General features: G+C 32.1%; 3 protein-coding genes and 1 long non-coding RNA gene across 14 annotated transcripts in view; 1 reads left to right on the forward strand and 3 right to left on the reverse strand.

The window, feature by feature from the left end:
* LOC143920219 (queuosine 5'-phosphate N-glycosylase/hydrolase) overlaps positions 1–13,538 on the forward strand; it is a 529,776-nt gene extending 516,238 nt beyond the window's left edge. The window contains exons 1-5 of one of the 4 annotated variants that reach the window (XM_077442988.1): positions 1,189–1,342; positions 11,750–11,888; positions 12,020–12,235; positions 12,353–12,815; positions 12,891–13,538. In XM_077442988.1, the coding sequence (XP_077299114.1) occupies positions 11,796–11,888; positions 12,020–12,235; positions 12,353–12,815; positions 12,891–13,129 (1,011 nt within the window). In that variant the 5' untranslated portion in view covers positions 1,189–1,342; positions 11,750–11,795 and the 3' untranslated portion in view covers positions 13,130–13,538. Of the gene's footprint in view, positions 1–1,188; positions 1,343–11,496; positions 11,889–12,019; positions 12,236–12,352; positions 12,816–12,890 lie in introns of those variants that run through there. The other 3 variants (XM_077442989.1, XM_077442987.1, XM_077442990.1) reach the window with 3 other exon arrangements.
* The window catches only part of LOC143920231 (uncharacterized), a 433,558-nt gene that overhangs the window by 177,018 nt on the left and 241,135 nt on the right, over positions 1–15,405 (reverse strand). The gene's annotated exons all lie outside the window — the stretch shown is intronic.
* On the reverse strand, positions 7,242–10,640 carry LOC143920238 (uncharacterized). Its single transcript, XR_013261319.1, has 2 exons — positions 10,186–10,640; positions 7,242–9,917 (listed from the first exon to the last, which is right to left on the reverse strand). It is a non-coding gene; the product is annotated as an uncharacterized LOC143920238 (long non-coding RNA).
* Positions 12,266–15,405, reverse strand: part of M7BP (Myosin-7a binding protein) — a 61,561-nt gene continuing 58,421 nt past the window's right edge. For 6 of the 8 annotated variants that reach the window (XM_077442952.1, XM_077442954.1, XM_077442956.1 and 3 more), the window contains 2 exons: positions 14,683–15,171; positions 13,054–14,601 (listed from right to left, as the gene is read on the reverse strand). In XM_077442952.1, coding sequence (XP_077299078.1) covers positions 14,284–14,601; positions 14,683–15,171 — 807 coding nt within the window. In that variant the 3' untranslated portion in view covers positions 13,054–14,283. Of the gene's footprint in view, positions 12,798–13,053; positions 14,602–14,682; positions 15,172–15,405 lie in introns of those variants that run through there. The other 2 variants (XM_077442953.1, XM_077442959.1) reach the window with 1 other exon arrangement.

Consider the following 15,405-nt stretch of genomic DNA (forward strand, 5'->3'; position numbering starts at 1 on the left):
ACCGACGAGCCCGCTATACGTATACACTCGTGCCGCCGACGGCGACGGCCGTAACAACTGCATACGCGTCCACAGCTCTCTCGGACACTTACTTTTTCTGAATTCGTTACATCGGGGAAATAATAACGACTGACATTGCTCACATTGTTTTATAATGAAAATAATAAATATTTTAATGTATAAGGTTGTTTTAATTTAATTTAAATTGGATTATATTTTATAGTTTTTATTTTGTTTTACTGTTTACAAGTAAGGGAAGCAACTATAATAGTTGACGGTTTTGATTCAAATATTACGTGAATATGAATTGAAGATCAATCAATATATATATTTCAATCAGTTTATAACGATCTTATTACTTTTTCGTCCTTTGGTGGATTAATTCTTTCCATTGATAAATACTTTCATCGTTTAAATTTTGATTATTTACATATAGTCAAGATTTTTAATTCAAACTACAAAAACGATAAAGAATCAAAAATTACAAAGTATCTTGGGCTTCGTCTCACTATCATCCAGAAAAATTGTTGCCATTTCCAAATACTTCAATACTATTAAAAGGAGTATTGACAACCTTTCGATATTATCGAAGCTTCCATTTTGAATGTGGTAGAGCTTAGTAGAACATTTGATTTCGGTAACTCGTCTCTTGTAGAGGCTGTCCGATTCTTTAACGTGATAGTTGAACAATTGTACCTGTTTGATTGTCATGTTGAACACGAGTTTGGAACATGAACATTCAATATGAGTCTATTTGAATGAGATGAATGATTTATAGTTTATTTCTTTTTTGATGTTTTTTTTATTTTTTAAGGATATATTTTTATTCTAAAGAAATTATTCAAAAATATCAATTTTTTTTATTGTCTTTCATGAAAAAATAGTATAATTATATTAATTATCATTGATCAAAAGCACCGTCGAAGAAATGAGAAGTTTTCAGTAATATCACAAAGTTCACATGTTTTGACTTTAAACTGAAATGACCAACGATTTTCGCATGGTCAATGACTGAAGTGCTCTGATTGAAATTTAAATCTAAAACTAGTTATATGCCAATTGTGCATAAGACTTCGTTGATATAATTTTTGATCGTATAAATATGTTAGCTCGGTTAAAGTTGGCGGCCTGATCGAGCCATTGTGGGTATTGGCTGAAAATGCGACTTGATCAAATGTCGCCACAATTGATTATTGCGAGTTTCGCTGCCGGAGGGCGAGCACGGAGGACTGAGACTCGGTGCTCTCCCTTCTCGCCCCACGGATGGTCGTGGTCGTGGTCGTGGTCGTGACTGTGGCTTCTTAATATCTTCGCTGGATTTCTATATATATATATATTAGGGGTACCGGAAAAGAATGATTTTTTTTTTAAGTTGACCATTTTCGACGATCAGTTGTGCCTTGGCTGTCGCCCTTTCCTCTGTCGCACTTTAATTTTGCGCATTTTTTTATTATTACGACGTGTATAAACTTACAAACAGTGAAGTGTGATTTATTAAATTCAAATTTAACAATTCGATTTAAAATGATTCAATTTGTACCGAGCGAAAAATGTATAGCAACAAGTGCTACTAAAAACATTTGTGATGTACTGGGGAATGTTTTGGACGTTCGCAAGTTTCAGAGATGATTTTCGAGATTTCGATCGGGAAATTTGGAAATTTTCTTTGTCATATATGTGTTTTTTTCGACAATGCGAGACGTAAATCAAAATAAAATTTTCTGTTAACACAAATTGTGACAGTAAATTATTTGTAAGGTGACCGAACATTACTATTTTTTTTTATTAGATGTCTGTTCTGGGGTTCGGTGATTACTAGTCACCGGAGCCTGAGGGGGCCGTGTATTGTTCAAAGGTTGTAAATGCATTGTTAAAGGATTGCCGAACAATGGATAGCACTGTGACTATCCTACCTCTAGTGATTACTAGTCAAATGTAAACTGGTCACAGGACAACGGGTCGATCTAGATCGGTCACACGTGATCACCCGTCACACAACTGGTCACACCCTAAAATCGATCAACCAGTTTTCTCGTGACCGATTTTAGGGTGTGACCAGTTTTAGGGTGTGACCAGTTTGTGTGACGGGTGATCACGTGTGACCGATCTAGAGCGACTGGTTGTCCTGTGACTGGTTCACATATGACTAGTAGTCCGTTTACCCTGTTCTGGTACGTCGTGAGATAAAACCAGTACACTTTTTTTATCAAATAGTATCCAATAGATGAATTTAAATAATCAGAATCTTCAGCGAAATTATTATCTCCTACAAAAGTACTGGTCGAATACCGTCTCTTTTTACCAGGAACAAATGCACCTGCCGAACAACTTTTTTCTTTGATGAATATATGGTTAAGTGATAAAACGCAATTGAATGTTGAAACATTAAAATTTTTGCTAATCACGAAGTATAATTTTCAATATAATATATATTTCATGAAAGCATTCAAGAAAATGAATTGATTTTTTCATAAGTGTGCATTCATAATTCTTCAATGTTCGTTTTCAATAATTGAAAAATGTAGAAATATTTTTTGAAAAAGAAACTGGTCCTGGTTTTGTATCTGATAAAAATGGTCACCTTAGTATTTTACCAAACAAACTTAGGTACTTATTGGTTATATTAGTACCAAAGGTAATATAAACAAATACACGGCAGCTATGTACATGAATTTTGTAAGCTCGCCAAGAATCGGACTAAATAATTTTCTGTAACATGTCAAGTTGTTTTATTTTCTATCCGATATTTTAAATAATTAAAAATATTTAATCAAAATTTGTCTTTTCATCAAAAGACCTAGTGACCACTGCGATATAGTTTTTACACTGCAATGAACATTAAAAATTACAAACGCCGTGAACTCTGGTTTTCCCAAATAATTTAATGTAATAGTTTTTGTTGAAGAAAGTGTTTCTCGAATTCAGTATATTGTTCAATGCAACGTCAATAACTGGTTGTGGACTGTCACTTTACTAAAAATTTGCGACACCCAAAGACCATTCATTTAACCACCGTGTATTTGTTTGTGTTAAGTGTAAGAGTGTATGTATACTTGATGCTCGGTTGCTGCCATATAACCAATAAGTACCCTAAATTTTCATACAATTTCGAAAGAATCATTAGTAAGCAATGTCACTATGACTTCTAATTATGAAATTTTTATAAGTTTACTTTTTATGTTTTATTGAACAGATTCATAATGCTTTAGATCATAGACGAATGAAGTTTATGATGATTCCTAATATTATATGTGACCTTTAGTATCAAAACCCAAGAAATTAATTTTCATAATTTTGAACCAAACACAAAAAAAGTATTATCATAATGATTAAGACTACTATAAAAACAAAAGATGCAGCCACACTAAAGGCGAAAACACACTGAGTGGGACATGGTACGTGTTTTTTTTTAGATACTTTTAAACATGCGAAAAAAACGCAACACCGCTGCTCATTTATTTTGGTTTAAAGTCCCAAAAATCCCCCCCTGGAGTGTTTTCGGTGATATTTTATCCTTGCTTGACAGTGATCGATAACGGTGAATCCCATATTTGAAGAAATGTAGAAGAAACTTGTCGGTTGCATGTGGATATGCATACACGTGCAACCTCCTAAACAATATGCACGTGCACAGCGGGAAGGCAAGGACACATGATGTCCCGGTAATTGGACTATTCGTAGCATTGCGGTGGTCACAAAGACAATTTTTGCCATGAAAATCGCGAATACACTATTGGGCGTATTCTCGTTAGTATGATGGACTTAATTATGATGTTAGTATGATGGACGTTAGTATGATGGACGTTAGTATGATGGACGTAAGTTCTCGTTAGTATGATGGACTTTTCGGCTGCCAGATGTTCCGTTATAGAGATTTTAGTGACTTTGTGACCAGTAATCACTTGTGACCAGCAGTCCCATACTACTCAGTGTGTTTTCGCCATAAAAGTTATCCATTTGTTTCCATTTAAAAAAACATGTAAACCAATTTTTATTTTGGACATGTGTCTGGGAGTTGACTTTTCTATTGACAAAGCAAGCTTTTTCATTGGAAAATACTTCCAATATATGTCTCTCCCATCTGCATTATATGCAGATTTAATCAGGTTGCAAATATTCTTGAAATTCGATGTAGAATTTATTAGCGTCTTCAAACAACCACGTTGTATTTTTCTCCTACTATTGTAAGTTCTTGTATACCATATATTTGCTTAAATCTGGTCAGTCATCCAGATGCAAATCCAAAAAGTAATTAAATAAATAACTGAACATACTTACCTAACGAAAAGTCCCACTGATCAACCAATGCTCCAAATCTACGTACTTGCTATTTGCGTTTGATGCATACATACACGCATATATTGCAACAGGTGCGTATCCTCATTAAAAAATAATAACAGTAACAAAATTACATATTTTAACTGCGGATAATCGAGAGTGTCTGTAAAAGTATATTTTTATTTTGAAAATTATATTTTTTTGTAGTGCACTCCTATGTAATATTTTTTATGAATTTTCTTGATTCCTAAGGCGTATTATTCAAAGATAATTAAATTTCACCATTGATATTTTACTAATTTTCACGATTTTGAAATATTCATACATGATAATGCTGTTGTCAAATTGTTTAAATTATATCTATGATAATTACTTTGGTTTTAAGGTGTGTAATACATCGACATACTTTATATAATTTATATAATCTCATAATTGAAAAATTTAACCATACATACTTTTATTTAATGTTTATACATACATATTTGTATCATATTGGGTGCATAACGCTTACTAACCACTGACACATATATGGTTCACGACTGCGCGAACTGTTTCAGTCCGCTGATATACTTTTATATAACGTTTTCGTCAATCGTTTTTGGTCGATGATACAATTTTGTATCACGTTTTCGTTTATGACGAAAACATACATATATCAGCGGATTGAAACAGTCCGCGCAGTCGTGAATCATATATGTATTAGCGGCCAGTAAGCGTTGTGCACCAATATGATACAAATATGAGTCAGCAGCCGTTATATTGTTAAAATAAATTCATTAACATGTTTATTTTTCTCATTTTTTATATATGAGGTCATATGGATCATATTGAAAGGTGTAGGCCTGCTCCAGGGTACGACATCTAGATCTGTCACGAGCCAATCTTGACCACTGTGAACCTGTTATGTGCTTTTATGCCATCGATCCATCTGGTCCGTTGACGACCCACACTTCTTTTCTCGTCTCTGAGTTGCAATCCAGCGTTTATCTGACATTCTGCCGACTGACTGGCTTATTTCCATTTCAGCGCTGGATAACATTCTTGATCTTAGTGCGTCTTCTGAACCTACATTTCTGACTGTCTTTTAATGAGATACATGACTGCAACCCATATGGGATAACTGGTGGCATAACACTTACCAAATACTCTAGCTCTTTAAAATTTGGGGTAATTTCGATTGGAACACTCCATTCAGCCTACCGAAATCCATTGGCCTAGCTGTGTATGTGTGCGAATATTCATCATCAATCCCATCCCTGAGTGTCGAATTCAGATTTGTGATCATTCTGCTAAGTTTCTCCGATGACTCCGAACACAGCACTATATCGTCAGCAAAGCGCAATGTGATAGATATATAGGTGTGATGGTTTAATTCCTAGAATTCACCTGTAAAAATTTAAGTTTGAAATTGCATCCTAGACATTAATGTCTTTAAAGTACTACCCTTGTGCATCTATTTACTTGCTCGCAAATCTTCGTCCCTTTTCATTTTGCAATCGAATTTTTAATTTAAGCTAGATGAGGTGAATGGGCAGGGAAATCTAATTAGGTATTCGTTTTTTTTTACCAGAAAGTTTCTCAAAGTGAATGTACGGAGACTTGGTGCATAGTTATGGAAAGATTTAAAGTCCCCAGATTGAAATTGATTGGTTTTTTTTCCTGCCGAGTGTAATTATTTCTCAAATTGAATCTTTCATTCAAATGAATAACATAATGATCTATAAGATATACATACTTTATTACGTGAAAATATATTGAAATGGATATAAATTTCATAAAAAGGAGCACAGCAATCACCACATTTTGAAAAATACTGATCTTATAATTCATACAGTCGAGGAATCTTAGGACTTATGTTTGATTTAGATACAAAATCTATTATTTTTTACTACTCGGGACTCTCATCGAGAATTTTTGAGCGGTCCATAATCAGCTAATTATTTCTTTGTGGTTGATTAGTCTTGCATATCTGGCAGATTTGTTTTACAAAGTGCAATGAATTTAACTTATGACTACAGGGGAAAATGGTTATAATATTCAATATAACAGACAAATGTGTATCTTTTGATAAAAAGTTTTGGATTTCCACAGTTGAATAGATTAATTTTGATTGTTTTTCCATCTTGCACGAATTCTACAGAATTCATAATTTTCAATTGCTACTACACTATTATCCAAAATTCAACTTTTTAGTTGATTCTTATTTTCTTGTTTTATTTTAAATGATTAATACTTGAAAATAAATGTTTTTTCTTAAACTATTTTTTTTATTCAGAACATCCCACCCCTCAAAATAACATTCCATAAAAATTTTAAGATTTGTTTAGTATATTTCGTCATGGTAACAGGTTTATTTCTTATTTACTATAATTTTTCTTAACTAATCATTAGCATTGTCTCCATAACCATTAAACCAGCTAATCGTGTATTTTTCTTCGTTTGCATAGTTGGGAGTTTATCAATCTTTACAGAATTGTAATTTTGTTCCATGGTTGGAAAATTGGGGGTATGTAATTTTTCGGAAGTTTGATATTCATATATTTGGGGTAAATGCTGGTTATTCTGGGTTTGAATGCCATTAAACTACCAGAGATATATACCCATCATATGAACTCGCAAGGCTAATGATGATTTTTTGACCTTTTTAAAACGTGCCATTGAAGACCAGTCGCCCAATCTTTAATTAGGATCAGATGATGTATCAAATTATAATAGCTGTGTTACTTTATTAAATTATCTTCTAGCTTTTGTCCAATTACGCTGTCTTATAATCAGCATTTAACCATTGCCAGTAAAAAACTGAATTCTGACTTTGGTAGTTATAAAATTCATTTGTAGATGTGGGAAGCGTTTTGATTAACAATGCGTTAATTGTAATAAAGGGGATGTTTGGAGTGAAATGACGGTATTGTTTTTAACAATATTTATTATGATGGGGTATGTATTAAAAAAAAAATAGTTCTGTGAGCAACGATTTTCGTCGTCTTTAATGTTAAAGATAATGTTTTTACCACACATTGTAGTTTAAAAGGATCTGATTTGATTCGAAAACTGGTCCAGGACGTACTTTATTCATTTTTTAAGATAAATTGGAATACCTGAAAGATGAAAATTTCATTTTTTTTTTACTTTTACTAAAAAAAATAAGAACAAATCAGTTTTTAGAGTAAGAGTATATTTACAATGCATATTAAATATTGTATATTATAAATTACATGAACAAAAATGACTTAATTTTACTATTTCATTGTACCAAAAATGTGTCAATAAATTAATCGAAATTAAATAATTTCTCTGTTTAATTTTGAATCAAATCTTTCTTGACTGAAGCTCAATGATAATTTTTAATAATCTTCAATTTACTGAACCTTCGTTCAGCAGAAGTAATTCTGGTGAAGAACGCTCAAAGTGTATTAGTTATGAAATGTCTGTTTTTGGGGAAAAAAATGGACATTTTATATCTATTACTCGTATAAAATGTTATATTTTTTAATAAAATTTTGAAATATTTCCATATGCACATTGTCTTTGGTATAAAATTGCTTAAAACGCAATTTTTAAAGATTCCAGCTCAAGATTAAGGTCCACAGAGGTAATATTGACAAAAGTCATAGAACTGACATTTAAAGTTGGCACATTTTTTTAAAATTTCGATCTATTGCTGGATTTTTGTATTTGTGTATTGGTTTTTGTCGAAATGTTAGTTTAATGATATGTTTTGTAAAGCGATAGTGTAAGGCTACCCCAACGTTCTTTACTTCAAGCTATCTACTAGTTAGTTACAGATTGTATTGATACCAAATATTTCAAGTAAACGGATGAGCAGCGATAAGAGGAAATAGATTATTTACAATATCAATTAGCAGTCGTAATCAGAAAATTACCTCAACGTGTATTACTTTGAATTATAAAAATATATGTATCTAGTAAAAGTCTATTGTTTTACGTTTGAATGTTGTAGAGGGCAAATATCCACATAGTAATTTCTTTATCGCCTTCAATGGAACATTTCTTTCTAAGAAGTTGGGAAGTTTTTGGGTTATGTCGGAAATGGATTCTATAAGTTCTTGGCCTTTACATATTTTGCGAACCACTAGGCACTATCAGAGAACTACTCATGTTGTATACAGGCACGAAAATCTGTTGGATCTCTTGAGAGGAATAATTAGACCCTATCAGTGAACTAGTTATGCTGTCCACAGTTACGGAAATCTGTTGGATGTCTTGAGAGGAACATGAAGAATGCGCCGGCGCATAATAAAATTTGTCTGCCAATGCTAAGACAGCCAATTATCGGTCTTCCACCGTATCATTCGATGAATTTAAATAATGAATATAAACGCCCGCTTAGTGTTTAATTTTCCAACAGACTAACAAAACAATCAACAACCAAGTTTGACATCCACATTATATATTTGGCGAGAATTTTCATTTTGTTCTTTATAAAGATTGTCGTCAACTTCGTCAATCATATATTTAGTCACATAGCTGGCTTTACTGACATGTGATTTTAACTGAAGTCTGCTCATACTCGTCCTACCTTGAGCATATTTTAGAAGTTTTTGAATATTAGGATATTTACTAATGCCACTTCTATCATAAAATGCCACAATGTTTGGTACCATTTTTTGTGTCGCCTTGCAAATGGATACGTTGAGAAAAGTTGATCGAATCCAACAAAACCCCCCATGTTTGCAATATAGTCTGAATTTTGGGCTTTATAACGGTTCTTGGATCGGAATTTTTTGAACGAACCGGCACCTCTTAACACCTGCCTTTCCGACAGTGGAAATCATATTCACTCTTCCAGTGTCATTGGTAGGCTTCCTCTTTTCAATTTTATTTTCTTCATGTCAGCAGGCAACTCTCGTTCCGTATGCACCAATTTTTTCTTCTTTCAAATCTTCGTACAGTTTCACACTAGTGTAAAAATTATCTGTAAAAACTACATGTCACTTATTTTTATAATCTATCAATAACTTTTTTACAACTCTGTATCCTAATCCTTCTGCTGGAGGATTGGCTTCCTTTCCTTTATATACATCAAATTTAAGAAAAGCAAGCCTGTTTTTGAATCGCATAGTGACCAAACCTTGATTCCCCACTTGGAACTGGGTTTGAATGGTAGATATTGTTTGAAAAACAATCGTCCTTTGAATTTCACTATCAATTCATCGACGCAAACTTCTTTGTTGCTTTTATAAGCATCTCGGTACGTATTTTCCACCATATTTATTATATTTTGGAGTTTTGGAGATTCGATCGGCATTTCTTTTTTCTTCATCGTTAGCAAAGTGCAAAAACAACCTAATTAGTTGATATCCATCTCTATTGACAATTTGGGAAAATCCGGGAGTTTCCATCAACCAAAAAGATTCTTGATAATATTCTGGGGTGGAATTTTTGCGTACCAACCCCATTCCAACTTCGGTACACACAAATCCCTTTATATCACTTGCGTGGATTTCATTCCATTATTGAAAACGAGATCTTGGGTAAATTTTTTCAATACTTGGCAATTTACTAGTTGCAATTAGTTTCCACAGCAACATGCTCAAATATGGATTCCGGAAACAATGGACAGTCTATTGTTTGTTCTCGATTTATCGTGCGAGTTATGTTGGCAAACGAACATTGAACTAGAAAAACAAACGATAACATGTTAATTAGTATATACTAGTGGTTTTACCTGGCTTTTTGTAATATAAACAGCTTAAACATGGCTAATCTTATAGTAAACATTTTATTAAATTTATTTAAATATTCATGTTTTTTTTTATTAAATTTAACGTCACGGATTCTACTAATCAAAATTTACATACATACAAAGTTTCTTTCGAAATTATATATTAGAAGAAGATAAACGGGGTTAAAACGATTGCATAGAATTGAATTATTGATACTAACCTCAAAACCATGTTTTTCGAATCTATGAGTGAAGTTCGCAATCTTCAGTTAGTGCGAGGATTCACCAAACTTTTTTTACCCAGTCGTAGACTTCATTTTTGTTACAAATTCCGTCATTAATTTGATGCGAAAGCCATATTCAGATACACCCTCAATGAAATGGCGCTAAAATTTTGGAAAATGAAGCGATGGCGCGGCGTGGGTAGATGAAAAGGCGCGAAACGATTCGCAGGAAGCGTCAGTGGGTGAAACGATTGTTGGAGCTGAATCTGAGCTGGAGTGAAGCGATGGAGGGGCAACTTCGATCAAAGAAAAGGCACAAGCTCTGGAGGTGGAGAGGCTCAGCTGCGCTCGGCTAACTTCGAAGATTTTGCCTCGTGTATTTTGTGCATTGAAGTGTAGAGGAGCTAGCTGTCAAATTTGACCAATCACAGGGTTGCTCGAGTCACGTAGGTGGGGCTTACTTTTGGCCAAAACAACGATTTTATTGGGGAAATTCGTTCACTAAGATAGTTTTTATATATCACTGATAGATGGCAGTTTGATCCAGAGAAATGTTTGATCAGTATAAATTTCGCTTCACTTTTATGGCTACGTCCACACTACCTATATCTACACCCGATATTTAGGAATTTTTCCATATCCAGTTCCCATATTGCAACCCGTGGTTGCTATTAAGGAACTGGTTATGGAAAAATTCCTAAATATCGGGTGTATCGGGTGTAGATATCGGTAGTGTGGACATAGCCTATAGCGAATATTTTAGCAATAAATGTTTTTTTAGTATATATTATTTTAGATTTATAATAAGTATTTTTTATTATTTATTCAAGTTCGTAAGTAACTGGTGATGCTTGGGTACAGAGAAATGTTATAATAATAGAAGCATTCCATAACTACGCAATATTGTACGCGTATGCGTATGCTATTGCCGAATGCCGACGCTTTCATGAAAACTTTCATATGCGATGTTAATTGAATAATATGTTACTTGAATGGTCAATTTACTTATAAAAATTGTAGCCCTTGTTGTTAATTGTGTTTTTGAATGCATCTTGCTATTTTTAACGATGCCCTTGCCCAGATAAGTTTTTATCGGACATACGTCGACCACCAAGCATCAAATACGACTGATGCTAATATTATTTGGGATTGTTTGTGGACAATCGTCACTCGACAACAATATAACGCCTAAAGCCACTTCTATTATTATAACATTTCTCTGCTTGGGAATGTCGAAAATGAGACTGGAATTTGTTACGTTCTTTTTTAGTGACATCTCTATATTTACTAGGTTATTATTTATTATAGGTTTTTGTTTTTGCTAAATAGTTGCAACTATAGACATCTATCGGTAAATCATATAGGTAACTAAAATTTTTGATATTTTTGGAAATATTCAATAGATGGCTTTCTTATACGATCTGTCAAAATCGTATGACCGGAAAATCCAATCGAAAGTCGTAATGTAAGAGCGTGGGATGTTTGCTACGCAGCAAAACTGGTTCCATAGATAAGTCGCTTCATAAGATAAGAATTTTATATGTTAACTGTTGCTTCCCAGTGTGTACGTCCTCCAGTGTTCTTTTGTACTTACATAGTAAAGAACAATGTTGTTGCCGGCAGAGTCAGCTAAATTAATAGCCGATAATTCTAAATATGTTACTATCAAATCAGAGGGAATATTAAAATTATCTGAAGAGGTAAGTGACTAGTTTATAGAACATATTTCCTTTATTCTTGTGTCTGTTATACAGTACCAAAATTTAATGGTTACATTATGCATAAGTTTTTTATTATTTTTTTTATAAACAATTACATTTATTCAACGTAGATTTTTCAAAATTTAAAATCTGGAAATATAAATGACTTCGTCTACGGCGATGATGACCTCCATCCAACTTCAAAAGATGAGACGGCTGTTGATTGGATATTTGTAATAGATACATTAAACTTTTGCTTTTGGTCGTTGAAAAATACGAAAAAATGGACTGTCAAGGGATACACTGGATATTATGCATTAACAGCTGCTGTTCGTCGGGCTATACAGGTATCATTTGTGTACAATAAAACATCATTTATATTGTAAATTAAATATGTAATAATCACAGATCATTTAAAATAATTCATGTATGTACTTATCTTTCTTCCATAAATTCATCTACAGGAAGGATATGACATTACTAATCCGAAATTCTATGCATCAATAACTGAAGATCAATTAAAACAAATATTACGTTCCGACGACGACGATAATCAAGTTCCCCTTTTGTCGACTAGAGTGAAGTGTCTTCACGAAGTTGGCAAAGTACTCTTGGAAAAATATGATGGAACTTTTAAAAAATGTATCGAGTCGGCTAACAAGTCGGCTATTTCCCTTTTAAATATAATAGTACAAGACTTTCCATGTTTCCGCGACGAAGCTATGTTTGACAATCAAAAAGTTGTTTTTTATAAACGCGCCCAAATTTTGATATCAGATTTGTGGTCTTGTTACGATGGAAAAAGTTGGGGAGACTTTCATGATATTGAAAAATTGACGATGTTCGCTGATTATCGCGTTCCTCAAGCGCTTGTTCACTTTGGTGTCATGGAATATAGTCGTGAGCTATCTGAAAAATTGGAAAGAGGTAAAAATCGTTTGCAATGTTATTTTTTTTCATTTTTGAACATATTTAATATGCCACTTTTTTATCCATTTTTAGAAGAAATATTACAAAATGGTTGCAGAGAAGAGATGGAAATTAGGGGTTGTTCCATTCATGCCATTGAAATCGTCAACGAAAGTGTTAAAAAACTGATTTCTAATGATGTTAATTGCGGTTTAAAAGATGATTCTATTAATTCAGCTCTAATTGATTACTTTTTATGGTTGTATCGCAGAAAGTATGCAGATGAATTACAAAATATTCCATTTCATAAAGTGTACTGTCAATATTATTGAAGTTTAAATATACATACCTACATTTATATACTATATTATGACTAAAATGTTAATAATGGTTTAGTTGATGTTCTAAAATAAAAAAAATTATTTTATTTGTCATAATGTTATCAATTTTTGTTTGTATGTACATGTGTATAAAACATATAAACTAACCATAATTATAGATACATATATCTATCGCAACAAATCTATAACAGATAATAAATTTACATTGTAATCAATACATATTTTTTATTATATCAAAATTGAATTGGACTTCTTAACTACTAAATTTTTAGTTAAATAATTATTTATATGCACAATTTTTGTGTCAAAATACCAAAAAAATAAAATTATATCAATTGAAAAGACTTGACGTGATCAGCATAATTCATTTTAGACGATAATTAATTTTGTAAATTTCCAGAAAATTAAAAAAAAATATTTACAAGTTTATTAACGTAACTATGCATAAAAATATTAATGATTGTATACAGATATTAATATAGAGAAATGGCACACGAAATGTTTGAAGTTCCAAGAAAGCACATGTTATTATCTACATATGTATAGTATATGGATTTATTATAATAATATATAATAAATTTTTATTGCGTTATAGAATATATTTACAGATTTTTTTATGTACATATGTGTATATATTTATTTACATACATATTCTCATACAATTTTTTAATATGTACACTTAATAAATACATATTGCTGTTTTAAATACATAAATTCAAAAATAGGTAACTGTATTGCGAAATATATGTATGAAAGATTATAAAATATTATATTACACTACATGTAAATCTAATTTACAATACAATAATTAGAATTATAATCGAATGAAAATAATTTCATAACTTTTTCAACAAAATAAAATAACTTTTTCAACAAAATAAAATAAAAAACAACATATATTCACTTTTATACTATGCGGGTAACTCTTGTATATAAAAATATATACATTTTTTTTTTGAAAACGTTAAAATCGGTGCTTCATTTTTTTTTATATTGTGCAAATATTATAATATTCAATTGATTATAAACAGATGAAGATTATGGCATTCATTGAACAATTATACAAACATTTTATTTCAATCATATAACCATTTCTAATGTTTGTGTTTGGGGGGTATATACATTACATACATAATTACAGACTATTATTGTACATTAAATTTTTCAAAAAATGCTAATTTATTTTTCAGTGAACCTGGTTCCGGAATATCATTATGTACATCGTTTGGCGAATTTCCCTCTTTAATCAATTCATTTGTACCATTAGGAATAATTTTACTACCTCCTGGTGTTTTTGTAATGATCGGCATTGACTGTTTGAGCTCATCTCTAAATTCCTTGGAAATACTTCTTGCAGTAAGGCTGTGCATGTGTAAAGGCTGCTTCAAAGAAGCCTGATTATTTGAAAGTGTTTTTGTGATTATTTGATTTTCAAGCAATTCTTTACTTATTCTTCTCTTTGGCTGCAAATAAAAACACACGTGTTAAGCTTTAACTTTACCCGCGGTATTATATTATGCTATGAAATATAATTTGATATTTACTTTGTGTGTTATTAGATCTGTTGTGTTGGATTCAAAAAATTTCTTTGCTAGATTCTTAACAGATGGTAGTTCAACTAATTCCTCGGGAAGCAAAGCACCAATAGTTTTATTAACATTGTCATTTTCAAAACTGTCATCAGTATCGCCGAACAACTTCGTTTTGGCGTTTTTAACAATTGTACCTGTACCGACATTGTATACTCGAGGTGTATCGTCTAAACTGCTCACACTATCGCTGTGATCTAACGAATCCTGTGAAACTACCCCGTTGGTCATTCGGAGGAATGCTTCAGTTTTTTCGTCGTTTGAATCATCAAGCGACTCGCATATTATTTGATCATCGTTGTCAGTTTTTATTGCATTTTGGTACAATTCATCGAATTGTGTATCTACATCCTCCGCCATTACCGGGATAGCTGAATAAACACTGTCCTCTGAATTGTGTATCTCATCAGTGCGTAATATATTTAAGCCATTGCTTTTTGGTGCCTGAAATGTTATAAAATCATCAATTTACATCTTTAGTTAGTTTGTAAAAGTGTGTTTAAAACACGCAAATATATACATTGTTAAAAATTTATATATTTATGGTTAGTAAGCTAAAAAACAAGCCCATTGTTAGTTTGCAGTTTTTTGAATAATTAATTTTATAAATCAACTCACCCATGATTCGTAAAATATATTAATTTCAACCAGTAGATAGTTCATGCAAACTATAAAATT

Source organism: Arctopsyche grandis, chromosome 12 (assembly GCF_051622035.1).
Source record: "Arctopsyche grandis isolate Sample6627 chromosome 12, ASM5162203v2, whole genome shotgun sequence".
NCBI classification, from domain to species: Eukaryota; Metazoa; Arthropoda; class Insecta; order Trichoptera; family Hydropsychidae; genus Arctopsyche; species Arctopsyche grandis.